At 44.4% G+C, this 27,622-nt stretch overlaps 2 protein-coding genes and 1 pseudogene across 5 annotated transcripts; 1 reads left to right on the top strand and 2 right to left on the bottom strand.

The window, feature by feature from the left end:
* Nucleotides 1–1,285: 1,285 nt before the first annotated feature.
* Nucleotides 1,286–7,509, top strand: LOC143858762 (receptor-like protein 7). Of its 2 annotated transcripts, none has more exons than XM_077369479.1 (2): nucleotides 1,286–4,445; nucleotides 6,941–7,509. In XM_077369479.1, the coding sequence occupies exon 1, from the start codon at nucleotides 1,366–1,368 to the stop codon at nucleotides 4,417–4,419; it is 3,054 nt and encodes a 1,017-aa protein (XP_077225594.1). In that variant the 5' UTR covers nucleotides 1,286–1,365; the 3' UTR covers nucleotides 4,420–4,445; nucleotides 6,941–7,509. The 2 variants fall into 2 exon arrangements, with proteins under 2 accessions (XP_077225594.1, XP_077225593.1); XM_077369478.1 differs by lacking the exon at nucleotides 6,941–7,509 and adding an exon at nucleotides 5,287–5,507.
* On the bottom strand, nucleotides 6,585–18,190 carry LOC143858763 (1-aminocyclopropane-1-carboxylate oxidase 1-like). 3 transcript variants are annotated; one of them, XM_077369480.1, is made up of 3 exons: nucleotides 8,186–8,377; nucleotides 7,648–7,883; nucleotides 6,585–7,546 (listed from the first exon to the last, which is right to left on the bottom strand). In XM_077369480.1, the coding sequence occupies exons 1-3, from the start codon at nucleotides 8,285–8,287 to the stop codon at nucleotides 6,937–6,939; spliced, it is 948 nt and encodes a 315-aa protein (XP_077225595.1). In that variant the 5' UTR covers nucleotides 8,288–8,377; the 3' UTR covers nucleotides 6,585–6,936. The 3 variants fall into 3 exon arrangements, 2 of the variants coding, with proteins under 2 accessions (XP_077225595.1, XP_077225596.1); XM_077369481.1 differs by lacking the exon at nucleotides 8,186–8,377 and adding an exon at nucleotides 17,623–18,144 and having other exon boundaries at nucleotides 6,587–7,546; XR_013239031.1 differs by lacking the exons at nucleotides 6,585–7,546; nucleotides 7,648–7,883; nucleotides 8,186–8,377 and adding exons at nucleotides 13,369–13,639; nucleotides 17,623–18,190.
* Nucleotides 18,191–19,893: 1,703 nt separating this feature from the next.
* On the bottom strand, nucleotides 19,894–22,933 carry LOC143858476 (1-aminocyclopropane-1-carboxylate oxidase 1 pseudogene; annotated as a pseudogene).
* Between the last annotated feature and the right edge of the window lie 4,689 nt (nucleotides 22,934–27,622).

Below are 27,622 nucleotides of genomic sequence, written 5' to 3' on the forward strand. Positions count from 1 at the left end.
ATTGTTTAATCATTATGGTATCTATCAGGATTTATAAGGTTATATGGTGACACCCAAAAAGCTTGTTACAATGCTTTATTACTAGTGTTTGGGTAACTGGACTGTCACTGTGGGTATCAATCCCAACAGGCAACAGTCAATTCTGCGGCCCCACATGGACAGGAATGCTCAATCGGGACAGTTGTTGGCACATGATCCTGGTCCAACGAATATCCCATACGTAAGATACAAACTGCAAAAATCAACGGTTAAGCTTTTTGATTCAATGTTAACAGGGGGCGCATAATCGTAAGGGGGGCGAAAAAATCATCTCCCTTATTTAAACAGCTGTCAAATATTAATACAGTTCCATAAAAGCTGTGAGAACTGAGAAGAGGCCATGGGACTTTTCGTTGGATTTTATCAAACCTAAAGTCCTAAAAGCAACTAGTTGATTCCACACGTTTGCTTAACCCTCGTAAGTCTTCTAGGTGATAGACTATGGATAAGTCTTCGTAAGTCCACATGGTGGCCCACAAGCAAAGGTCTTGATGATTTTTTTTCTACACAGCCTCATGACCAAAGAGTCTTGTATCCAATCAATTTAAAGTGGGTGTTTACTTGGAAGATGCTCTTGTTGGACTTAGAGTAGGGCTGCAACACGGGTCGGGCGGGTCGGGTTTTGGAGAACCCAACCCTACCCGAGAAATATCTCGGGTCGGGTCGGGTCGGGTTTTTTTTCGGAAAACCCATGATTCCCAAACCCGGCCCTACCCATGATAAATCTCGGGTCGGGTCGGGTTTTTTCACGTTGACGCAATTTTTTAAGGAAAATTCTTGTTTGGCAAGGCAACTCAACTCAACTCATAGAAGCAGAAATTACACTCACATTACACTTGAATCAAACAATGATGTAATTACACTCACATTACACTTGAATCAAACAATGTTGTAATCAAACAATGCTGTAATCAAACAATGTTGTAATTACAATCAAACAATGCTGAATCAAACACTTGAATCAACTCAACTCATAGAAGCAGAAATTACACTCACACACAATAACAGTGGGTGTGTGGGTTTTCACTTTTAACTTTTAACTAACAATAGAAAAAAATGTACATACTATAACTTATGTAACTCGGGTCGGGTCGGGTTGGGCCCCTTCAAACCCGGCTCGACCCGAGATTCATGCGGGCTTTTGAATGCTCAACCCGGCTCGACCCGAAACCCATGAAACCTGAACCCAACCCAGGCTATTTTCGGGTCGGGTAAAACCCGGCTCGAGTTGCAGCCCTAACTTAGACCCACCATCAATATTCAATGGTTCATCCCACCTTTTCTCCTCCTACTTAGTAACAACCTCTCTCCCGCAATGCTTTCTTCATGGGATCATCGTTTTGTACAACCAAATCTCCTGCAATTATGAGATTTCTGCTACTCCCCCTTCTCTCCTTCCTTCTCTTCCACTCTCAAATCTCTGAATTTGGGGTTTCAGGCAAATGCAACGATGATGAGAGTGCTTCGTTGCTCCAATTGAAGAAGGGATTTGATATTTCTACTGATTCAGGACTGCAGGTAGCAGTGTCTTGGAATTGGAAATGGGGGACGGATTGCTGCAATTGGGAAGGAGTCACGTGCGACGAATCCGGGGTTCACGTGATTGGCCTCGACCTCAGTAGGCTCTCCATTAATGGCACAATCAATTCCACCGCTCTCATCCGCCTTTCCAATCTCAGAATTCTCAATCTCTCTCACAACAAATTCAATTCCATTCCTATCCCTTCAGGGCTTGACCACCTCTCGAAACTGACCCACCTCAATCTTTCATATTCGGGTTTCATAGGCCAAATTCCAGTGGAAATCTCACGTATGAAGAACTTGATTTCTCTTGATCTTTCGAGTTTCAGCAAGCAGCTCCAAGCCCCAAACCTGAAACAGCTCATTCAAAACCTGTCAAATTTGAAGGAACTTTCTCTCTCTAGAGTAGACACCTCAGCGCAAGCGCAAGGTCACCAACTTTCTTTCTTGGCAAACTTTTCTTCTTTAGTCACCCTCGATCTCAGTTTTTGCGGACTGAGGGGGGAATTCCCTGCAAGCATTTTCAATCTGCACAAGTTACAGACCCTTGACATATCGTTCAATCTACTCCTCTCAGTCTATTTGCCAGAATTTTCTAAGGACTCAGCTTTTCAAGTTTTGGTGTTTACACAAACACAATTATCTGGGGAATTACCTGTTTCGATTGGAAATCTCAAGTCGTTGGTCAAATTGCAGCTAGGTTACTGCAATCTCTCTGGATCGATCCCATATACACTGGAGAATCTTACACAACTCGTTCACTTGGACCTGTCCTTTAATAATTTCACGGGTTCTACGTCATGGCTGGCAAATCTTATACAACTCGTTTACTTGGACCTGTCCTCTAATAATTTCGTGGGTTCTACGTCATGGCTGGCAAATCTTACACAACTCGTTTACTTGAACCTGTCCTTTAATAATTTCACGGGTTCTGCGTCATGGCTGGCAAACCTTACACAACTTGTTCATTTGAAGCTTTCATACAACAGTTTCAGCGGCGAGCTCCCGTTTCTACCTCAGTTGGAGAAAATCATGGAGGTATACCTTGATTATAATCATTTCACGGGTCAACTTAGCGAGTTCCCTAATGCATCCTCTTCATTGCTGGAGAGTGTCGATTTGAGCAACAATAAGCTTCAAGGCCCTATTCCAATGTCGCTCCTTCAACTCCCAAGGCTTGAACAACTCCGGCTTTCTTCCAACAACTTCAACGGCATGTACGGGAATCTCACCATGTACGGGAATCACAAGAAACTTTTGAGTCTTGATCTTTCAGGAAATAGCCTGTCAATCGACATTGGCGTGGACAATTCTTCCTTCTTTCCACAGTTTTGGGAACTAAAGTTGGGTTCTTGCAACCTAAGCGAATTCCCGTATTTCCTGAGAAATCAGAATCAATTGGCTTATCTAGACCTTTCAAACAACAAAATCCGTGGTGAAATACCCACATGGATATGGAATATCTCAAATTTCTCTTTGAATCTCTCTCACAACATGCTGACAGGTATTGAGCCGTACAATATTTCCTCAACTCAGTTAGAAGTTCTGGACCTCCATTCCAACATGCTACAAGGGTCAATTCCACTGCCACCACCCAACACTCTCATTCTCGATTACTCGAACAACAATTTCACATCTGTCATCCCATCTGACATTGGTTCTTACATCACCACTGGCTTCTTCTTTTCACTCTCGCGAAATAATCTTACAGGAGAAATCCCTACATCATTCTGCGATGCCAAACTATTGGCAGACCTTGATCTTTCTAACAACGGCTTGAATGGCTCAATTCCGCAGTGTTTGGTTGGACCCCCTGTTGAACTCAATGTACTGAATCTAGGGGGAAACTTCTTCAGTGGCACAATTCCTCAAACTTTTGCAGACAGCTGTAATCTACGAATACTCAACCTGAATGAAAACCAATTAGAAGGGCATGTGCCAACTTCTCTGGGCAAGTGTAGGGAGCTACAGGTTTTAGACCTTGGAAACAATATGATAAGCGATACCTTCCCTTCCTGGTTATGGAATATGTCCACTTTGGCTGTTCTTATTCTACGAAACAATAGATTCTATGGCCCTATTGGAGATGACAGAACCAATTACGCCTTCCAAATGCTGCAAATCATTGACCTATCTTCCAACGGTTTCACGGGGAATTTACCTTCGGAATTCTTCAAGAGCTGGAAATTAATGACTACAACGATAAATGAGGATGATAACCATATCCTTGGATTTGGATTTGCATATACAGGATACTACTTTGGATCTAGTGACGTAGAAAACGACATGTACTATCAATTTACAACCACGGTGACTAACAAAGGGCAAAATATGGAACTACCGAAGATCCTAACGGTCTTCAAATCCCTGGATCTCTCCCAGAACCAATTCCATGGGGACATTCCTGAAGCAATTGGGGAACTAAACTTTCTCCACATGCTCAACATGTCAGGCAACAATTTTACGGGACAGATTCCTAAATCATTTGGGAATTTATCGCAGCTCGAGTCATTAGACCTATCTCGGAATAAGCTTTCAGGGGAGATTCCTCAGGAACTGACAAGTCTTACATTCCTCTCAGTGTTGGACCTCTCAAAGAACTTCCTTGTGGGAAGAATACCTCAAGACCGCCAATTTTCTACATTTGAGAATTCATCCTTTGAAGGAAACCCCGGTTTATGTGGGACTCCGTTGTCAAGGAAATGTGAAAATAGCAAAGTGCTAGAGCCATCACCATCGCCATCTTCTGAAGATGTGGCTTCACGATCAAATAGGGAATGGTCGTTCATACCGATGGGATTGGGCTATGGAGTAGGATTAGGAATTGTGGCATGGTTTCAAGTGTTACGACGGCGATAAAGGAGAAGACGACTCAGTACTATCAGGTAAACGTGTAAAACATTATTCCAACTCTATAAAATTCCTAATGGTCCAATGGGTCTAAAGGATCCGAACATTAATTGACATGATTTGGGCACAAAGGGTATATCTGAGCCGTGCCCATTGGATCCATATCCTAAGGTTTAGAGCTATCTCGAATTGTGACCCAGTCATGGCCACTGAATCTGATGGACTGTTCTAGATCTGAATGGAGGGTGCCAATGTACAAAAATACTCCTCATATTTTCATTTATTAGTCTATTCATGAGGGGTATTTTTGTAACATTCAAAAACCCTACTCAAAACCACTCAAATATTGTTTTCCCACTTTTCGTTTTTATCTATCTCTCTAGTTTCTTCTCTTCCTTCCTTTAACCCTGACGCCTAAGTGTGTACCATAAGGCCTATGACTTTCCGACGGACAATCTGATTTGAAATGCAGGAGAGCTTGGCTTTATATATATATATATATATATGGGACTGCTAGGCAATTTCATAGAAAACCATTTCGCACCTGGCTGTTACATGTGAGAACAACCCCATATGTGGACTTCTGGGCATATTTTGTCTTATGCATTTAATTCATCTGATGTGGCTGTTCTCACATGCAAAAGCCAGCCGCAAAATGGCCTTCCGCGAAATTGGCTAGCAAATCCGTTCTTTTAATTGTTTTGTATCTTAAAAATACATTTCTTTAAGCTTTACTGCTATTTTTACCTCATGAAAATACCTTTCATCTTTAAGCTCTACTGCTATTTTTACCTCACAAAAATTCAATTATAAAAGCAAGTATAGAGAAGGAAATTGTGCTGCATATTCATTTGCTAATCATGCTTGTTCTATCAGGCTTAATGAAATCTTTTGGAACTTGATGGATCATGGATCTACCAAGAGACACGAGAAGGGCGGTTAGAATTGATTAGCGCTATGTATTACTAATGTTCAAGTTAGATAAGTACTTTATATGGTGGTGTGGGTTCTTTAATATTTTGTTTAGGTTTCGAAGGCAAGTCTTGCTTTTGTACTTTTGTTATTTCTATCAATAAAATTTGGTGTTACCTCGGGTTCTTAGATAAATTCTGGGTTAAAACAGCGGGGCTCACTACATTGGATGATCCAAACTCTTCATCTCTATAATGTATATGAGTATTAGGATCATCCCAAAACGCCTATCTTGTTTGTTTCTTTCTTGGTATATGAAATATGAGCGAAAGATGAGAAAAAAATAATTTGGGCACATCTGTTTTGGAGAGAAAGGGCGGGACGGAATCATGGAAGATTGGGTTTCCCTCCTAGAAATTTTTCTCAACTCCCCATGTCTAGAAGGAGAGGCTTCCCTTTGGTTGCAAAAGCATAAGCACTCTATGTTAGGCCCAAAATTGGTAACAGATATGACAGTGACAGAAGAGCTGATCCGGCGGCTCCCAGCGGTTGACTCAAGAGTTATCCTGCGCAGGAGCGCACAAGGTCAGAAGACCAACCCGGAGTGGTAGCTCCGGATAGGCTCTTCGACACTCGAGTCAGTATGAATAGGAGAGAAGCCAAACATGGGATTGTAACTTTTCTTAGGGATCCGGTGATGTGCTTGATCCTGATGTTTATCTCATGTAGTACCTGCATGAAACGTAATGTGTGCTGACGGCAGAAGTTCCATAATTGTTTTAGGCTGCTCTTGATGAGGGGCTTTGGGTGGGCAGCTATCTGTATGTCACAGTTGAAACTTATGATGCCTTCATTAAAGATATTAAATGTAAGAAACTAGACAAGGAAAGAGGTAGTTTGTGGAACAAAGAGGACTCTTGGAAAAATCTGAAGGTTTAGAGATTACTAACTTGGGACGTGAATTGCCCCAAGGCCTTGTTCCCAGGTACATCGACGTCAGCAGAGACATGATCAGATTTTTTCCATTTTTTAATCCTTGTTCCCAGGAGTGCTAGTGCTTTGGCCCATCGCTTGGCCAAATCGGGCGCTACTAGAGACTTGTATTCTGGGTATCTTCTACCCTTTGACGTGCACTTTTAATCTCAGTTTTTAATGTAATTTGTGATCTTTTTCAAAAAAAAAAAGAAGAAGAAGAAAGAAACGTGTTTAATACAGTAAGAATTGCTATTATAAAAAAATAAGTTGATGCAGAAAAGGTAAAACAAGTCCAAGCATCATGTTTATTACATCCTCATCATCGGGGTACAACAAGGAGTTGGAGTACATTTATAAGAGTTCTTAAAGGGATAACAAGAAGAAACATAACTGTCACTTTAGTAATTTAGAGAACGATTACACACACCAAAAAACAATGCGCATCTACTCTATCTTGCATCATTACAGTTAGTCCATTTGATTAGGAATGCGGCCTACTAACACAGAAACATAACTGTCACTTGAGTACTTCAGAGAACCACGAAACACACCAAAAAACAACACATCTTCTCTATCTTGCGTCATTACTGTTTAGTTCATTTGATTGGGAATGCGACCTTCAAAGATTTATACTTTTCTTTAGACAAGAAGAGAAGAACTAGAAGGAGACATCTTCTTCATGGCTTGGAACCTGGGGCCCTTGTCTGAGAACTTAGTAGTGGCATACAAATTGAGGTAGTCTTGGAAACGGAAGCTGTCAGGATATAGAAGGTCAGGAGCTGGGGAAATAAGGGCTTCAGCTGCAGGGTTGTAGAAGGTAGCAATAGATAGCCTGCTCCCCTCCTTATTGGCAAGGACACGATGCAAAGCGCTCTTGTACCTACCATTGCTTAGCACCTCCAACTGGTCACCCGTGTTTACAAAGATGGTGCTCTTGCCTCCCAAAGAAGGGGTTGCTGGTATGTCCGCCCATTCCTCGTCCTTGAGGAATTGAAGACCCGGCACCTGATCATCTTGGAGCAGGAGGATGATTCCACCAGCATCAGTATGTGATCGGAGTCCCTTCACCAGCTCCGGTTGAGGACACTCTGGGTACTTTGCCAACTTGGTCCCCACATAAGGCCTTCCATCATCTCCCAAGAATTTGTTCTTCAAGTATCCCTTCTCTAGCCCCAGATTCTCAGACATGAGTTCTAACAGCCTCTCTGCCAGTTTAATCACTTGCTTAATGTACTCTTGTATTGCTTCCCTGAAAATGCATATGATGTTTGTTAGTCGTAAGTCGTAAGTCGTAACTCATAACCTATTGGCATTAGTACTTTTAATTATGATTCCAGTGACACTAGTTACCGCAATTTTTCTGTGAGGCTTGTTAAGTCATCGATGTTGGATGTAGGCAGATAACGCACGGAGAATGTGCTTTCCCAGTCCACATCTGAGGCAGTCCACGGCTTTGGGCACTCTTCTAAGAAGCCTTTGGCCATCTCCGACTTGTAGAACCTTTCCTTCATGCGCTCCTTGTAGTGCAAGTTAACTAGTCCCTTGAGCTTCTCCATCAATCCTTCATCCACTCCATGGTTTGCAACCTGTAAATATTACTCACCCATGAATGATATGATCATATTACAATAGGGGAATTATCTGATGTGAAATACTTACAGTGAAACTTTGCTCAGTGAATCTCATCACTGTACTAATAAAAAATAGGATGTTTATGAGAAGTTGGTTTCACTTGGCTTCTACTTTCTGGGTCATGGGGCAATCAAGTGGTACCTCTTATCACCGTCCAATTTTCGGATTGGATGGTGATAAGGTTTACTGAGAATGGAACTTTCACTATAATTGCAAATCATTCCTTCTATACATAAATCAGCAACTTCCTAAATACCTGAAAAAATCCCCACTTTTCACAGGCCTCTTGCAGAAGCACCATGGTTTCTCCCCTCTTCGTGCCGTCAAGCCCATCAAGGTCTATGACTGGAATTTCCATATCAAGTTTCTACTATTACTGAACTAGATTCCTTAACTATAAGTATGTACTTATATTATAAACAAGCAGATGCCTATGTTCTCCAAGTCCAGATTCTGATCTATTTATACTACTATTGTTCTTCCTTGTTAGGCAGAGCACCTTGAGAAGAGCAGAAGAGAACAGGTAGGTCTGTAAAAGAAACCTGTCTAACTGTACTTCACCATTGCCATGGGATGCGGGGTGGCTTCTTTTCTATGCTAAAGTCAGTCCTTGCATTGATTCATAACATGGCAACTTAAACAGTTCAACCCCCCTCCTCTCTTGTCATTGTTATCTGCTTCTGCTACTGTGGCTTTTTGTCTGTTTTTTTGCTTCTGTTGTATGGGAAATGTAACAAGACTGTCAAGTGCATGAATACATCTTCTCTCCATCATCTACCATTCGTTGCTCCATGCTTTGTTTTCCTCAGTCTTCATTTACTAGTTACAGTCAGTGCTTCTGCTTTGTTTTGCCATTGGTTTTGAAAGTTGTTTTCAATACTGCTATTCTTTCCAGTGGGCGATGGGATACTTTGTGGGTCTTCACATTTGTGAGAAGCAAAATGCCCACATGAAGGATTGAGGGTTGTAACCTTTTACTACAACATGTGGGAAGTTGGATCCTAACAGCTCTTTCTAGTTTCTTAGCATTTCATTGGCATAAATTATTATCTAGGGAATTGATATTCGCACCCCTCCTTTTATTTTAAACTATTCTGCATTGTTGTTTCAATTCCTAGTTATTAGATGTTAACGACTAACAGAGAGGGATAGCAATTTAAAAGGAAGGGGTGCGAATATCATCCCCTGTATTATGTGGTAACTATACTATTTGTACATAATCATAGAATTTGGAGGGCGTATCATACCAAAACAAGGGGGTGTAAGAATCAGCATAATGGTAAACACCATTACAAGGGAATACTTATTTGATGAAAAGTCCTTAACAGAGAACATGGCTCTCTAGTAGGGGTGTAAACGAGCCGAGCCGAGCTTGGCCAGGCTCGGTTCGGCTCGTTAAGCTCACAAGTGAGGCTCGGCTCAGGCTCGGGCTCGAACCAGGCTCGGCTCGGTCAGGCTCGGCCAGGCTCGCGAGCCTTACCGAGCTCGGGTTATATTATGTTCACACCCCTCATCTTCCCTGGACAGCCCTACTAGTGTAATTTGACTACTTTTTTTACACTATGGGGGGTGGTACTAGTAACAAATGGGGTTCCAAAAATGACGTGACATATTCCCCCCCCCCCTTTCACTCCATGGACAACCCTTTTAATGTATATATTAATATATAATATATATTTAAATATATTAAATTCTTAACGAGCTTTAACGAGCTGAGCCGAGCCGAGCCTGGCCTAACTCGGGCTCGGCTCGTTAAGGATTCGAGCCGAGCTAGAGCCGAGCTTTTTTCGAGCCGAGCTCGAGCGAGCTTCCGAGCCCGAGCCAAAATTGACACCGTTACTCTCTAGGTAATTGTCTATTCATTATGGTATATACGAGGAAGTCTTGTGGCAATCATTTATTTTCTTATGGTGACACTGGACACAACTAAAAGATTGCTACAATGCTTTATTAAGAGTGTTTCAGTAACTAAACAGTCACTGTGGGCACCAATCATAACAGTCAAGTTTTGGGCCCCACATGGACAGGAATGTGCAATCGGGACGGTTGATCTTGTAGATCATCATGCGGTCACACACATGAACTTGGTCCCACAAATATGACATCCGTAAGATACAAAATCAAAGGTTAAGCTTTTCGATTAAACAAGGCTTGACACGCCCCAATTTAACAGGGAAAGATCCATCCATCCAACAATTAGGATAATTTTCATAATAGGGGGTGAACTCACCTTGTCCTGTATGCTTAACCTGCTGTTACAATTCTCAAAAACTTGTGAGGTTAAAGCATACGGGCCAAGCTGAATTTGTGCCTATTATCAAAACATGATTGTGGCCTTTCCACTTTTCTACTTGGTCTTTTTTTTACTATTTTTTTTTTTTTTGGCTTCTGATTTGCTTGCATGGTACTTAACTCAAATATTGAAGATTCGAATTGTGATCTGTTCACTCGGATGCTATGGATTTCAAGTTTTATCTGATACTTGCAGGATATACAGAGCAACACACATAGTGACTATATCTTTTCTCCTCCATTACCTACGTTTTAGGTTATTTAGCTTTCATGTTGTTAGAATATGTGAGATCCACCGTTGGATTAGGTGTAGATCTCACCGTTAGATCTTCTTGTGGGAGATTAGACAAGTTTGTTAATGAGGCAACCCACTAGAATAGACAGCTAGACTTAATTAGTAAGTAGATTAGATTAGAATATTCCATCATTATCTCTTTCCATAGTCTGCTTGATCTCTTTCTATGTTTATCATGTATGTGCTCAATATAAGCACACCTTGAGCTCTATTGTAAATAATCCAAGAATTAGTGAAATCTTCTCCTAATTTTACACATGTCAAGGATTATGATCAAGGCTCATTGTCTCCACTAATCACACACGTACAATGAAGGTAATTACGCTTTTAAACTAAATGAGAATGCATGCGAGAATGCTCAATATGTTTTGGGCTTTGTCACGTGATGAACATGCCCAGATCATTATGGATCTCTGATCGAAGGTTGACGGCCACACAATCTAACATACATCTACTCTATCTGCGTCATTACTGCTACGCGCATTTGATCTCCATTTCTTTCGATGGATGTAAAACAATTTTTTTGTCATTTTTAGTGTAAAAATGGGCGTAAATTTTGTTTTTACTCTTATTTTGAGTCGAAAGATACAAAACCTGCTGCCTTGGTTTTTGAACCACTGAAAAGTAAAAAACGATGCACTCCTTGGATTAAAAATCAAGGGAGAGAGGGTTTGTCTCTCTCCGCCCTTTATTTTTAAGCTCAAGTAACTGCACACAAACCCAATCCATGTCAAAATATAGAAACTTTTCCCATATCCAATCCAGCCCAAGAAAAGAACATGGGCCGGATACAGGCATTAAACCTATTTGGGTGCCTATAATTAGCCAATCCGAGTACCCATATTTAGCCCATTCGGCTGCCCATATGCCAAAGAAAATAAACAGTAAATATAGAAGTATGGATGTAATATTGCAAGTATTCAATTTCAAACTACAATGAAAGACATACGTACATAGATATAAATTTGTCGCTATTGCATTTTTTTACGAGGGATGATAGATGCAAGAGCCCTTGAATAGATCCACGACATTAAGTGCCACCAACTTCAGTTTCTCAACTGATTTTAATAATGATGTGGTTCTGTTCATGCCCCTTCTCCAGCCCTTGCATAAAGAGGGCCCTTGCATCTATCATTCCTCTTTTTTTAAATATGCAAATTGATTGATTTTCCGTATTTATTTATGCATAGGTTTATGGACAGATCCATTGTTTTAAATTTTAGTTTCGGTACCAGCTTAAGACCCCACTGAAATCAAAATTTCGGCTGAAATCTGGTAAAACAATAAAAACATTATTTTATTTGATACCAAATTTCGGCCAAAAGTGCGAGAGGTTCATCCATCACTGCAACACCGTCGGAGAACGGCAAACACTGTAGCAGTTGTCCTGGCTAAAGATGGGGCACATCTACCCGATACTCGATTCGTAATTCAAATCGAGTCGGGTACTGAAGGCCTCCTGTGAAAACATTGTAATTTTTTCTTTTCTGGGACATCTTGTCCCTGCCTGCTTGTACTGTTTTGTTATTCATAAAAGTTAACTTAAAAAAAAAAAATCGGCCAAAATTTCGGTAAAATATTACATTAATTTTTTTTTTAAAAAAAAACAGGTTTTTGGGTGAAATTTCAGAATTTTGGACGAAATTTCGGAAAAAACAAAATTCCGACCGAAATTCCGAAATTTCGAACGAAATAAAATACCATTTCGGGTATGATAAGTTTCGGTGTCGCTCCCTACCGAAAGCCGAAATTTCGGATTTCGGTTGAAATTTAAAACCATGGACAGCTCTAAATTGGCCATCATAGAAATAGACATGGGTTTGATATCCACAATAATAACACTAAAATCTTATATTTACAATTTTTAAGTTGCTTTTAAAGGGTGTTAGAATTTCCAAGATGCTCTCAATAACCAATTAGAAACATGGTGCATTAAGCGAGCATTGAGAAATAGGCCCAAGCCCAGCCCTACTAAATCTAAAGTCAGCCCAAGGTGGTCTGCTTACTTCGGCTTTCAAACGGTCCAAGGGTGAAGTGCTTTCCGTAGATGTATGAGAAATGCTTTAGTGCCTACAACTTAAAACCGTAAAACAGTAAGGCACACCCACTATTTTTTCTAGTGAGCCCAACTTTTGGTTGATCCGGACCATCCATCTGATGGGATGGATACCTGAATGGGATGCCTGGTGGGCCCAAAATCATGCCAATGAAAATCCTAATATCCAATGAGAGTTGATATTGACAACTTTTCTGATTGGCTGCGGAGAGCATCTGGAGAATTGTAAAAGCTTTCAAAAGCTAATTAATAAAGTACAAAGGAGTGGATTGTCAGTAGTGATTCAAGGGAGTGCAGATATCAATTTCCTATCCAAGAAGCTCAGGACAGCGATCGGAGGTCTAACATAAGGCCTATCAGATGGACGGCCACGATGAACCAAAAAGGGAAATACAATCTAACGGTGAGCACGCCCTAGTTAAGCATTCCTCATATTAGTATTTCTTACTGTAACATAGAAGGCGAAATGGGATTCAAATGGCTCAATCACATAAACCAGAAGCCTAAAAACTCGCACTAGAAATGATACTATGTGATCCACCAAAATATGAGATTGATACATGATTGAGCGTTCAACGTGATCTAGACCATCCATTTAGTGGACCCTTCTTTGCCACAGCCTAAAGATCACACACGTCAGATGATACTGACCGACTGATCAGTTATACCAACTTTTCATGATGAAATGAACACAATATTACCACTTGTGGCAGACTCTCCAGCAACCCAATTTATTTATTTTTTCTCTTTTCCGTCAGTTTAGCATGAATTTTGGTGGATAATCTACAGTTCAGCAGATTGGAAATCAACAGAATTCCCATTGAGCAATAACACACCACCAGTAAATGTTCAGCCAACAATTATCTTCATAACCACCAGCACATAGCATATTTATTCAAGAAAGAGAGAGAGAGAGAGTCAAGAAAAAAATGTTGAAAAATACCCGACAATTAAGTTTGTTCAATTTATGAGACGCAACAACTTGGATAATAGCCATGGAAGGACGATGCTGAGGAAGTTAAACAACTTCCAGTGATTTAGTTCCTACAAAGGTTTGTTGCACTTTCCTGCACAGGTGAAAGATAAAGCACCTCACAACTGATATTCATGAAAAGATAACAGATATGTTCCATAATATACACATCACTCCAAATATTTTCAAGGTTATGAGGATTATAAGCATGTATACCAATGACAAAACAAATGTGCTATTCTGATTTTATGAAACAAGGTTGCATACTATCTCACATGTTTGTACATTCAGAACCAGAAAACAGCAACACAGAACTGCCATTATAGAACCTTCTAAGATATCCTCTAAGGGAGTTAATTGGCAACCTTAAATAATGAGTTTTCCCACAAGCTTTACTTCCTTGCATATTTTGGTAACTTGAACCAGATGCATATAGTCGCATAGATTTCTAAATTTCAATTTCAGTGATTATTAGAAATGAAAATACTTCATGAACGAAGAAAAAAATTTCCAACTGCCAACTTAACTAAAACCGGTCAACCTAACTAAGTAGCATGTCCAACAAATGAACATCCAAAAGCAATCTTTTTACAAGCTCGAAGCAGTGAAACTTTTTAAGGAAATGCCTCCAATTGGGTTCGACGATTTAAATAAGTTAATTAGTTAGGGTGGAATTATCCTCATTACTTTTAAGATCATATTCTTTTACTCATCAACATCACCTAGGGATAAACAAGGAAAACTTCTTTGTTCCTCCTTGACTACCGAAAATAGAAAAATTAATTCTCCTCTGGATATTCCGGAAAACAGTTTGCAATACGAGAATAAGGAGTAACATCCTTTGAGGAATTTTACAGTGAATAAATTTACCCTCATCACTGATACCTCCAACCTCTAAATACTTCTGCGTATTAGCCTACCACTGGATATATTTAAACGAATGAACACCCTTTTTTTAATAAGGCAAAACTTTTATTAAAAAGAAGAGAAAGCAAAACACAATAAAAGTTTAGAGTGTAAACAAATCCAGCTTAGGGATCGAATACATGTACAAAATAATCAGATTCTCCCTAATCGCTTCTTTTCGCCAGGTCATCAGCTATGCTATTAGCTGATTGAGAAATACGGATAAAGCTAGCCTCTATTACTGAGAGGAAGTCTCTAATTTGCAGAATCTGGTCTGCAAATCTCCATGGTCCGTAAGCTTTTCCAAGATCCCATGGAATAATGTTTGCTGAATTTTCCTCTATCCATATATGACCTCTCGAGATCCGAAATAATCATTAATCCTTCTAGAAAAGCCTTTTATTTCTGCCTCATTAGAGTCAGCAATTCCGATTGGGTTGGGATATGAGAAAAGGATGCCCCTGAATTCATTTCTTAGGAGGCGTCCCAGCCAAAACTGGATTACCTCTCGAACTTCCATCAAAATTAAGCTTCGCGAATTGGGGGGAGAATCCATCTGACCTGTTTTTCCGACTCAGCAGATCTGTCCCATGCCACTTCATTCCATTTTCTAATAGTACTGGAACTGAAAAAGACCAATTAGGATAATGTGTTTTTACCCACTGACTAGCCGCAATCATGATGTTAGTGATGAGGGATCCCAAATAGCTTATTTTTCCATCAAAAAATCTTGCACCTTGTTCCTTCCAAATTCCTCACATAGCTGTGTAAGGAGCTGTTCAAAGAGAAGTTCAACATGTCTGCAATTTTCCTCAGCCTTTGGCTGTATAAAAGATCGCCCATAGTTTCCAGGAAAATCCACTCTACCCTGAAATATCTGAGAATTGCCAACCAAATAGCCTGGGCAGTTCTGCAGTGTATAAATAGCTGCATAGAAGATACTGTACCCTTCCAGCACATCATACATCTGTAGCCTGCCTTCCTTTTTTCATTGCGCATATCACAGGTATTAATGTTAACTTCAATGACTGTCCAACAGAAAGCTTCAACTCGAGGGGCATAGAAACTTTCCAAGATATAGCCCATGATCTATGAGTAATGGTGCTGAATAGCTACGGTTAGATTCGAATATTCAGCATCTTCTATCTTTTTCTTTTAATTGGTAAAAAAGTAAATTGATAGAGAAAAAGGGGAGAAACCTCACGACCGATGTGGCCAGTGCAATCAAGAAAGAAGTACAGAAACATTACAAGCTATAAACAAAATACATCAATGGGGGGGAGGTAGTCGAAAATCTCTAGACACGTCCTTTCAGCCCCTGAACGGTCCAACCTATCTGCCTTACTATTGGCTGATCTCCTCATATCCCATAATTGACCCGAGTGACCATCTACTCGATCCTGGATTTCTTCAATAGCATCTGCAAACCTCTAGGGGTGAGGATTCCTTTGATCCATCCACTCAGAACTGAACCGAGTGACCCTCTACATGATCCTGGATTTCATCTCTTAACGGTCCAACCTATCCACCTTGCTCTCACTGAGCCTGATGCAATTCATAATCACCCTCACTTCCGCCTCATTGGAATCCTTCATGCCGATGGGGCTAGAGAAGGCCCACCTAATAGACCCAGTCTTGTCTCTAAGGACTCCCCCTACTCCAGCAGGTCAAGGATTACCAATGCTTGAGCCGTCGAAGTTTTATCTTAACCATGCCTGGATCCGGAGGGGACCATTGGGGTGAAGGCACCTCCTCCACCTTCTCTTCAATAAAACAAATCTCTCTCCAGCATTGCCCTTAAGTCGCAACCAGAAATATACTTAAAACCATGGATTTCGGTGGAGACAGACACCGAAATCACGAAAACCCGAAACGATATTTTATTTCGGCCGAAATTTCGGAATTTCGGTCGAAATTTTGATTTTTCCGAAATTTCACCCAAAAAACCTGTTTTTTTAATTAATTTAATATTTCACCGAAATTTCGACCGAAATTACCGAAAATTTTAATATTGAATAAAATATTCTTTTCTTTGTTTCGCCGGATTTTGGCCGAAATTTCAAAATTTCAGGGGTTTGAAACCGGTACTGAAACCGAAATTTTAAACCATGCTTAAAACAAGGCAACGACTTCACCGACATGATAGTAAGCAAAATAATGTTCATGAAGATGTAGTACAGTATTGTGGTCCTCTAGAAGAGTTTTTTGAATATGCGAGCATTCCTCTCCATCAAGAGGACCCAAATAGTTGCAACCTTGATGTTAGTGATTCTTTTCCTTCTAGAACAGCAACAATACCGCAGGAAGAGAAAGATAACACTGCTTTTGCCCTTTTGTAGGCCAAGGGGCAAAAGATTAAGCCTCAAATAAATCTACAATACAGCTAGGCAACTCCCAAAACACCCTTAAAAGTTCAAAGATGAATGCCCAAATATCCATTCTAAACCTGCAGTGGATAAACAAGTGATTTACAAACTCCTCCTTTGAGCTGCACATGCTGCAAAGGGCGGAAATATCCGCACCCTGATGATAACTAGGGATTAAAAGTGCTAGTCCCCTTTCTCAAAGAAAGACTAAGAGTAACTCAATCATCACAAGAAAAAACCCAATATATATATCAGATTACCAAATCCATCCCACCATTCATTAAAACATCAATTTCTAGAGACATAAAAATTTACTTTTGAGAAAGCTTATAAGCCTGGGTTTAAACAGAACTGGCTAACATAGTATGTTTGCTTAATTATTATGACAAAGAAAGCTTTACATACAACCACTATCAACTTGCAAGTCTCAATAACCTTCCAAAATACAAATAGAATCAAAGCCCAGTAACATAATTTATGAACCCATGACTGAGCTACTAATGGTTCCTACGCATTCATCAGTCAAAAGTCAAAACCACACATCCATCACAACTTAAGCAAAGTGGGTGTCACGAATTGGGCAGGTAAAGGTCTATTTCAATTGAATTATGTATCTAATGTCAGGTAATTCTCCACCAAAGACCGAAAAAAAAAATCCAACACAAGCAATTGAAAAATCAATAAAATTCACATGAAAGAGCAATATAGAAGGCTAAATTAAAGTGGTAGCAATAAATTACACAGACCCATGTTCCAAAGAGTAATTTTTAAGCCAGAATAGATCAATAAAAAGGGTGAAAATGACCTGATTGCTGATTGGATTTATTTGGTGTTGTGGTCTTGGATGAGGTCGTCATAAGGGTCTCTGCGACCAGGGATTTGGCTGATCTGGGCATCCCATGAAAGCTGTGCGTTGTGGCGTTCGAAAGTCCAGAAACCGTAAGGACGGAGGGGGAGACTCCACATCTCCTTAGTTTTACTGCAGCGCTCTTTCACAGCGTATATGTGTTCCCTATTCTTTCGATCTCTTTCTTTTGGGTCCTCCATCATACGAAGGATCAGATTCTCTGCAAATTCCATCACAAACCCCATTTTCTCTTGCTATTTCCAAATCCCTCTGCCCTTTCGTTTTTGTTGGGTGGGGGAAGGAACTGCATATATGGGACTGTAGTGAGATTTTATATTATAATATGTTGGGCCCACCTATTTGGATGATCTAAGCCATTCATTCATTGGCCCCCCCATAAGATGATCCTAACCCTCCTAGAGGTTTCTATTCTGTCCTTTGAAATTTCATCCAAGGAGCTGTTTGGAAGTAGGGAAAGGGTGTTCCCTGATTTTTTACACCTTAGGCATACAGTCTGATGCGTGGGGCCCACCATTTTACACCTCATTTTCATAGGTTCCTAATTTATTTTGACACTGCCACGATTTAATAATTGCACAAATGCTGCTTGTCGTTTCTTTTTAAATTGGAATCTGATGGCTTTTTGGGAACGTAGTAACCTCTGACAGCTGTTTAAATAATGAAAGACAAGACAGTTTAGTGCAGTTATCAAAACATGGCAGTGCCATTAGCAGCCTTTTTATATTGTAGAGCCCATCATTTTAGGTGGGGGGCAATATCCCCGTCCAAACCCATCCATAAGGTGGGGCCACCATTTATAATATGTTTTGATGGAGTGGGTCACACCAACTCCACCCAAACCCGTACATCGAGTGGGGCCCACCAGTTTACTTCATGTTTTGATGAAGTGGTGCCACCATTTTACATGCATAGCATTGAGAGCCTACCGTTTTAGACCTCATTTTTTGATGGGCTGAGCCTGAGAGTTACACCCACAGTGGGGTCTGCCAGATTACACAGCATGTTTTGATGGGTGGGGCCTATCTCCTATCTCCACCAAAATATGCCAAAAAGTGAGCCTTGTGACAATAACCATAGAAGGACCATGCTGAGGAAGTTAAACAACTCCCAGAGATTTAGCTCCTACAAAGGTTTGTTGCACTTTCCAGCACATGTGAAAGATAAAAACACCTCTCGACTGATATTCATGAAAAGATAAATGAGGTCCAAATATGCGAATATTCAAGGTTATGAGGACTCTAAACATATATAGGAATGACCAAACAAATGTACTATTCTGATATTAAGGGGCAAGGTTACATACTGTTCAGACCCAAAATACAGCAACACAGAATTGCCTTAATCTGACAAATGAGATCTCAGTTAGGCATAAGACTTGGACAATATGGGTTGCCTCATGATGGTCAACATGATCAACGGTCTTGATTACACCCCTGACCATATGTGGAACTTAATGTTGACCCTAGGCTTCATCCTAACCATGACCACTCAGAGTAATAACATAATTAGTCCTGTAAACATGTGGAGATGATATAACTATAAGATTTGGCCCAGCCATTGTATTGGTTGTCTCTGTGTTGTGACTTGTGAGATCCAAAGATCTTAAAAGCATTTCGCGGCTGGTTGTTGCATGTGAGAGCACCTTAGATGAATTAAATGAATAAGACAAAATCTGCTGAAAAGTGAGCCTATGTGGTTGCTCTCACATGCAACAGCCAACCGCGAAATGCCTTTTATGAAATGGCCCCTATCTAATCCCTCTAGATAAAATCTGAACTGTAGTGGTTTTAGTTAATTTCTTCATGTGTAATTAAACAATGGAAAATTAATAAACTTTGAAAAAGTTTTTCTTTTCTAAACTTTTCAAAAAAAAATTCCTTCAATCCAAACTGGTTCAATGCATATGATAAAAAGTATTATAGAAATCAACCAGGTAGAATCCTAAACAAGGCTTAATGGATCAATAGGCTAGGAACATCTGATCAAGGTATTATCAACGTCATTAATTTAGTTAGACTTGTGGGTCGGACCAATGAATTAAATCCCATCAACACAGAGCCTACACCCTTCCTTGTTGGCAAGGACGCGGAGCAAAGTGCTCTTGTACCTACCATTGCTCAGCACTTCCAACTGGTTGCCCGTGTTTACAAAGACGGTGCTTTTCCCTCCCAAAGAAGGGGTTGCTGGTATGCCCACACATTCCTCATCCTAGAGGAATTGAAGGCCTAGCACTTGATCATCCTGGAGCAGTAGGATGACCCCACCAGCGTCAGTATGTGATTGGAGTCCCTTCACCAGCTCTGGTTGAGGACACTGGGGGTACTTTGCCAACTTGGTCCCCACATAAGGCCTTCCATCATCTCCCAAGAATTGTTTCTTCAAGTATCCCTTCTCTAGCCCCAGATTCTCAGACATGAGTTCTAACAGCCTCTCTGCCAGTTTAATCACTTGCTTAATGTACTCTTGTATTGCTTCCCTGAAAATGCATATGATGTTTGTTAGTCAGAACCTATTAGGATTAGTATTGTTAGTTATGTTTCCATAGACAATACTTACTGCAATTCTTCCGTGAGGCTTGTTAAGTCATCAATGTTGGATGTTGGTAGATAGCAAACAGAGAATGTGCTTTCCCAGTCCACATCTGAGGCAGTCCACCTTTTTGGGCACTCTTCTAAGAAGCCTTTGGCCATCTCTGACTTGTAGAAGCTTTCCTTCATTCGCTCCTCGTAGTGCAAGTTCACTAGTCCCTTGAGCTTCTCCATCAATCCTTCATCCACTCCATGGTTTGCAACCTGTAAATATCAGTCTCCGATGAATGATACATGTAGTTTACTGGGGTGAAATACTTAACAGTGGTGAAACTTTGCTCAGTGAATCTCATCACTGTCATAATCAATGATAGGATGTTGATTAGAAGTTGGTTCCACTTGCTTTCTACTCTCTGGATTATGGTGGAATCAAGTGGGACCAACCTCTTATGATCTCATCACCGTCCAATCTTTTGATCAGATGGTGGTAAGGTTCTCCGGACCAAGAGTGGAACTTTCACTATAATTGCAAATCATTCCTTCGGTACATAAATCAGCCACTTCCTAAATTCCTGAAAAAATCCACACTTTTCACAGGCCCCTTGCAGAAGCACCGTGGTTTCTCCTCCCCTCTTCTCGCCATCAAGCCCATCAAGGTCAATGACAGGTGATGGGGTCCGAACTCAGCACTGATGGGTCCGAACTCAGCACTGATGGGTCCGAACTCAGCAACCAATTGGCTGTTGACGCGCGGCCCTCATAGGGACCGCTGCAAAGCCAACACCTGTCCCTGCTAGGTGTGACACCTGGACCAATCAGGGACTTCCACCTGCCCCTCCTAGGTATGAGACCTGGTCCATACAGAGGCCACCACCTGTCCTGGACAGGTGGCTCAGAACTACCACCTGTCCTGGACAGGTGGCTCAGAATCACTATAAATAGCCTTCACTTGTGCTAAGGTGAGGGATCTGAAAATCAAAACCCTAAGCTTTTGCTCTGACATTGCTCTGCACTCCTGCTCATACTGACTTGAGTGTCGAAGCGCCCGTCCGGAGCACCACTCCGGGTTGGTCTTCTGACCCTTTCTCTTCTTGTCTGTGCCCTTGTGCAGCGCAGGACTCCATCAGTCCTTCAGGCACAGATCAGCCCTTCAGGCCCAGATCAGCCCTTCAGGCACAGATCAGCCCTTCAGGCCCAGATCAGCCCTTCAGGCACAGATCAGCCTTTCCGGCCCTACCATAACCTGTTACCAATTTTAGACCTAACAGATTTGGCGCCATCCGTGGGACCCCGCAACAAAAAGCTGTTCGGAACCTCACTCAAGCAATGGTAGGGAAAAACGGAAAGCATGTGCCAACCTCCCGGACGACCCGGGCTACAGCCCCCCGCGAAGGAAGAAGCGAGCGACTGGCCTCGCAGATAGAGGTCGGGGCGGTAGGAGAGCGAAGCCCGACTCACTCAGACCGCTCAGACCCTACCCCGACCCCGAGGGAGATGCGGGCCCTTTTCCAAGAAATGACTGCTGTGATTGCGCAGTTCAGGAATCCGGCCACCGCACTCCCGCAGCACCCAGCCGAGGCCTCTCAGCCCACTCAGAGGAGGGGAAGCTCCCGCAGAGAGCACACGGCCCCGCCCCGGGAGCAGACTCGTCACTCCACAAGACGAGATCACCTCTCCCGGGGCAAGCATGTGCACCCCGAGCCTCGCCTACATCACCGGTCACGATCTCCCTCCGTACAAAGGCATGGCAGCAAGAGAGACGCCACGCACGGAGAGGGATCGCGGCACCGGCGAAGGAGTCCGGCCAGTCAGTCCGGATCGGCTATGAGCCTGCCAGCAAGGAGAGAAAGGCCTGTCCACCGGGCTGAGGAAAGAGAGGACCCGGTGTTGCGAAGGATCCAGCAGATCGACCACCGGATCGAAGAGCTCGCCAGAGAGCAGGGCCGGCCTGCCTCCCGGATCTTCACAAGCGCCCAACCATTTTCGGACATTGTGCTCAGCGCGGAGGCCCCCGCGGGCTGGAAGATGCCGCAGATTTCGCAGTATGACGGGACCACCGACCCCGTGGACCACTTGGAGACTTTCAGGACCACAATGCTCCTCCACGGGGCGTCGGATGGATTCCTTTGTCGAGCATTCCCCACCACGTTGACTGGAGCAGCGAGGGACTGGTACTCGCGGCTCAAACCCAGGTCCGTGGACAATTTTGATGATTTTGGGGACGACCTGGCCCGTCACTTCATGAGCAGCAGAAGACCCAGGAAGACGACGGCTTCGCTGATGGCCCTCAGGCAGGGAGATGATGAGGCCTTAAAAGTGTTCGTTGGTCACTTTAATAGGGAAGCCCTCCAGGTTCCCAACCTGGATCCCTCCGCAGCCACGAATGCCCTTCTGGCCGGCGCCCGATCAACTGACTTCAGACGAGCAGTGGCCCGGCGCAATCCGCAGTCTCTCGCAGACCTGATGGCCGGGGCGGAGGAGTACATCTCGGTAGAGGAAACTCTCGCCGCCCTGGACTCTGCTAGCAAGAGAAGGCCTGAGGAGAAGAACCCTACCAAGCAGCGTAGGGATGATAAATCTCAGAAGAAGGAGAGAAGCCCCCACCCAAGAGAGCATTACACGCGGCTGACCGCGTCCAGAGCACGTATCCTGGCAGCCATTCGGGAAGAGGATTTCATCCGGTGGCCGGAGAGGCAGACCTCGTCGGCAAAAAGAAACATGTCGCAGTACTGCAGGTTTCACAATGACCACGGTCACGACACCAATGCGTGCCTTCATTTGAAGGAGGAGATCGAGCAGCTGATCAGCAGAGGGTACCTCGGAAGGTACTTAAAAAATGATGACAACAGAAGAGAGCGCAAGGACAAGCCGAGGCCCAGAGGCAGAAGCCCCCGGGGCGCTCAACCTCTGGGCGACCACATCCAAGCTCCTGCCCTGGCCAGCCCCCCTCCTCAGGTACCTCAACCTCAACCTCATGGTGTTATTGGTACCATTTCAGGAGGGCCGACCGCAGGAGGAACCTCTTCATCCGCCCGCAGGACTTATGCCCGGCAGGTCAACGCCGTCCATACTTGCAGCAATAAGGCCAGGCTAGAGAACGTGATATCCTTTTCAGATGCAGATCTCGACGGCCTGATCCTCCCGCATGATGATGCCCTGGTCATCACCATGCTGGTGGCGAACTGGAAAATGAAGAAGATCTTGGTCGACAACGGGAGCTCCGCAGACATCCTCTATTATCACGCCTTCGAGCGGATGCTGATCGGAACTGACCGTCTGAAGCCGGCCAACTCTGATCTGTTCGGGTTCTCCGGAGAAGTTGTCAAAGTTGAAGGGCAGATCGAGCTTCCAGTTCTTATCGGGGAGCCGCCCTGCTAGTCCTTCGCCATGGTGAACTTCTTGGTGGTAAGGACCAAGTCGGCCTACAATGCGATCCTGGGAGGCCCCGGCCAGAATCTCCTCCTAGCTGTTCCCTCCGCCTATCATCAGAAGATGAAGTTTACTACACCAGGAGGTATATGGGAAATCAGAGGGGATCAGCCCCAGTCGAGGCGGTGCTATGCAGCGGCACTGAAAGGGAAGAATGCGTCCGAGTCTCTGCCAATCGAACTGTTTGATCTAAGGGATGAAGCCCAGATCCCTTTCTACAGCGATGACGACCAGAGGCTTGTCCGGATCGGCTCTGCCTTGTCAGAGGCCGCGCAGCAGGATCTTGTTGAGTTCCTCAGAGCCAATGCTTGAAGGCCTGTAAAGAATCTCTGTAATGAAATTTCAAAAAGAAATAAAGTGGAGTTGTCACTAAACTGTGTCCTTCACTTTTGAGTCACTAATATATGACAGCTCCTCCAATCAAACTCTAAGTGTTTGCAGACTTAGCTCTCAGCCTAAGTGTTTGCAGACTTAGAGAGCAGCAGCGGTGCAGAGGTTCACTCCGGCCGGTCCGCAATGGCTTGGAGGTCAGTTCCAGCCAAGGGCCCCCCGAGTGTAGAACCTGTTTGCAGCGCAGACTCATCAGCGGTGCAGAGGTTCACTCCGGCCGGTCCGCAATGGCTTGGAGGTCAGTTCCAGCCAAGGGCCCCCCGAGTGTAGAACTTGTTTGCAGCGCAGACTCAGCAGCGGTGCAGAGGTTCACTCCGGCCGGTCCGCAATGGCTTGGAGGTCAGTTCCAGCCAAGGGCCCCCCAAGTGTGGAACCTGTTTGCAGCGCAGACTCAGCAGCGGTGCAGAGGTTCACTTCGGCCGGTCCGCAATGGCTTGGAAGTCAGTTCCAGCCAAGGGCCCCCCGAGTGTAGAACCTGTTTGCAGCGCAGACTCAGCAGCGGTGCAGAGGTTCACTCCGGCCGGTCCGCAATGGCTTGGAGGTCAGTTCCAGCCAAGGGCCCCCCGAGTGTAGAACCTGTTTGCAGCGCAGACTCAGCAGCGGTGCAGAGGTTCACTCCGGCCGGTCCGCAATGGCTTGGAGGTCAGTTCCAGCCACGGGCCCCCCGAGTGTAGAACCTGTCTGCAGACTTAGACCTCTGCAGCCCAGCGGTGGTACACTCTGGCACGTCCGCAATGGCTTGGAGATCAGTTCCAACCAAGGACCCGCCCCAGTGAAAACCCACCTTGAAGATTCTAAGTGTTTGTAGACTTAGCTCTCAGTCTAAGTGTTTGCAGACTTAGACCTCCTCAGCTCAGCTCTAAGTGTTTGCAGTGTTTGCAGACTTAGACCTCTGTAGCTCAGCGGTGGTACACTCCGGCACGTCCGCAATGGCTTGGAGACCAGTTCCGGCCAAGGACACCCAGTGAAAAACCACCTTATAAAGCCCAAGTTCTGAAGACTTGGATCCAAGCAGTGGTTCACTCCGGTCCGTCCCGAAATGGCTTGGAACCCAATTCCGGCCAGGGACCACCCGTGGAAAACCACCTAAAATCCGAGTTCAGAAAAATGGGATCCTGCATTGGTGGTTCACCTCGGTTCGCCTCTAAATGGCTGTGAGCCAACTCCCGGCCAGGAGAGTAGGGGGCCAAAAACCACCCACAATGAAATCCAAGTTCTTAAACTGGGGTTAAGGAGCCGCTTAGTTCACTCCGGTCCAATACTATGGCCGGACAGGATATTTTTCCTGGTCATCTCGGACTGACCAGAAAATGAGGTCATCTCAGGCCGACCAGAAAATGAGGTTTCAGGCCGACCAGAAAATGAGGTCATCTCAGGCCGACCAGAAACTGAGGTCATCACAGGCCGACCAGAAAATGAGGTCATCTCAGGCCGCCAAGAAAATGAGGTCTCAGGCCGACCAGAAAATGAGGTCATCTCAGGCCGACCAGAAAATGAGGTCTCAGGCCGACCAGAAAATAAGGTCATCCCAGGCCGACCAGAAACTGAGGTCATCACAAGCCGACCAGAAAATGAGGTGGTCTCAGGCCGACCAGAAAATGAGGTCATCTCAGGCCGACCAGAAAATCTGGTCATCTGTAGAAGACAAAAAAATCTGTCCGGCCTGGCCGTCCAGAAGGCTTAGCCGGACAGGATATGACGCGTTCGCCAGAAGACAAAAGACCTGTCCGGCCTGGCCGTCCAACGTCTTCGCCGAAGCCGGACAGGATATGGCGCAACCGCTACGCGACAAAAGACCTGCCCGGCCTAGCCGCCCAGAAGGCTTAGCCGGACAGGATATGACGCGTTTGCCAGAAGACAAAAGACCTGTCCGGCCTGGCCGTCCAACGTCTTCGCCGAAGCCGGACAGGATATGGCGCAACCTCTACGCGATAAAAGACCTGCCCGGCCTAGCCGCCCAGAAGGCTTAGCCGGACAGGATATGACGCGTTCGCCAGAAGACAAAAGACCTGTCCGGCCTAGCCGTCCAACGTCTTCGCCGAAGCCGGACAGGATATGGCGCAACCGCTACGAGACAAAAGACCTGCCCGGCATAGCCGCCCAGAAGGCTTAGCCGGACAGGATATGACGCGTTCGCCAGAAGGGCTCGGCCGGACAGACCTCCAGTGCAACTTCTGCCCGGCCGAGCCGCCTAGAAGGCTTAGACGGGCAGACCTCCAGTGCAAATTCTGCCCGACCTAGCCGTCCAGAAGGCTTAGCCGAAGCCGGACAGGATACGGCGCACTCACTAGGCGACAGAGGACCTGTCCTGCCTAGCCGCCCCGTCCAGGAGATCTGCCCGGACACGACGCCCAGGAAGTTTGGCCGGCCAGACTTCTGGTTCAAATTTCGGTCGGACTGGATTGCACAGGGGCTCTTGCCCGGCCGTGCTCCTTCAGACCAGGCCGCCCAGAGGCCCCTGGCCGCCGCGGTTTTTTCTGGCCCCTGCCTGAGGCCGGCCTCAGCTACCCAGAGGCCTTAAGGCCGGCCAGATGCTGTTTTAACCCTCTTTTTGCTTCCCCTAGCCGCTATCACGACTCGGAGAACCAGGGGGCAACTGATGGGGTCCGAACTCAGCACTGAGGGGTCCGAACTCAGCACTGATGGGTCCGAACTCAGCAACCAATTGGCTGTTGACGCGCGGCCCTCACAGGGACCGCTGCAAAGCCAACACCTGTCCCTGCTAGGTGTGACACCTGGACCAATCAGGGACTTCCACCTGCCCCTCCTAGGTATGAGACCTGGTCCATACAGAGGCCACCACCTGTCCTGGACAGGTGGCTCAGAACTACCACTTGTCCTGGACAGGTGGCTCAGAATCACTATAAATAGCCTTCACTTGTGCTAAGGTGAGGGATCTGAAAATCAAAACCCTAAGCTTTTGCTCTGACATTGCTCTGCACTCCTGCTCATACTGACTTGAGTGTCGAAGCGCCCGTCCGGAGCACCACTCCGGGTTGGTCTTCTGACCCTTTCTCTTCTTGTCTGTGCCCTTGTGCAGCGCAGGACTCCATCAGTCCTTCAGGCCCAGATCAGCCCTTCAGGCCCAGATCAGCCCTTCAAGCACAGATCAGCCCTTCGGGCACAGATCAGCCTTTCCGGCCCTACCATAACCTGTTACCAATTTTAGACCTAACAACAGGAATTCCCATATCAACTTTCTACTATTACTGAACTAGATTCCTTAACTATAAGCAGGTACTTATATTAGAAACTAGCTGATGCCTATGTTATCCAAGTCCAGATTCTGATCTATTTATACTACTATTGTTCTTCCTTGTTAGGCAGAGCACCTTGAGAAGAGCAGAAGAGAACAGGTGGGTCTGAAAAAAAACCTGTCTAACTGCACTTCACCATTGCCATGGGATGCGGGTTGGCTTCTTTTCTATGGTAAAGTCAGTCCTTGCATTGATTCATAACATGGCAACTTAAACAGTTCAACCCCCCTCCTCTCTTGTCATTGTTATCTGCTTCTGCTACTGTGGCTCTTTGTCTGTTTTTTTGCTTCTGTTGTATGGGAAATGTAACAAGACTGTCAAGTGCATGATTAC

Source organism: Tasmannia lanceolata, unplaced genomic scaffold (assembly GCF_043159265.1).
Source record: "Tasmannia lanceolata isolate RefF3 unplaced genomic scaffold, GAP_Taslan_0.1 ptg000026l, whole genome shotgun sequence".
In the NCBI taxonomy this organism is placed as follows: Eukaryota; Viridiplantae; Streptophyta; class Magnoliopsida; order Canellales; family Winteraceae; genus Tasmannia; species Tasmannia lanceolata.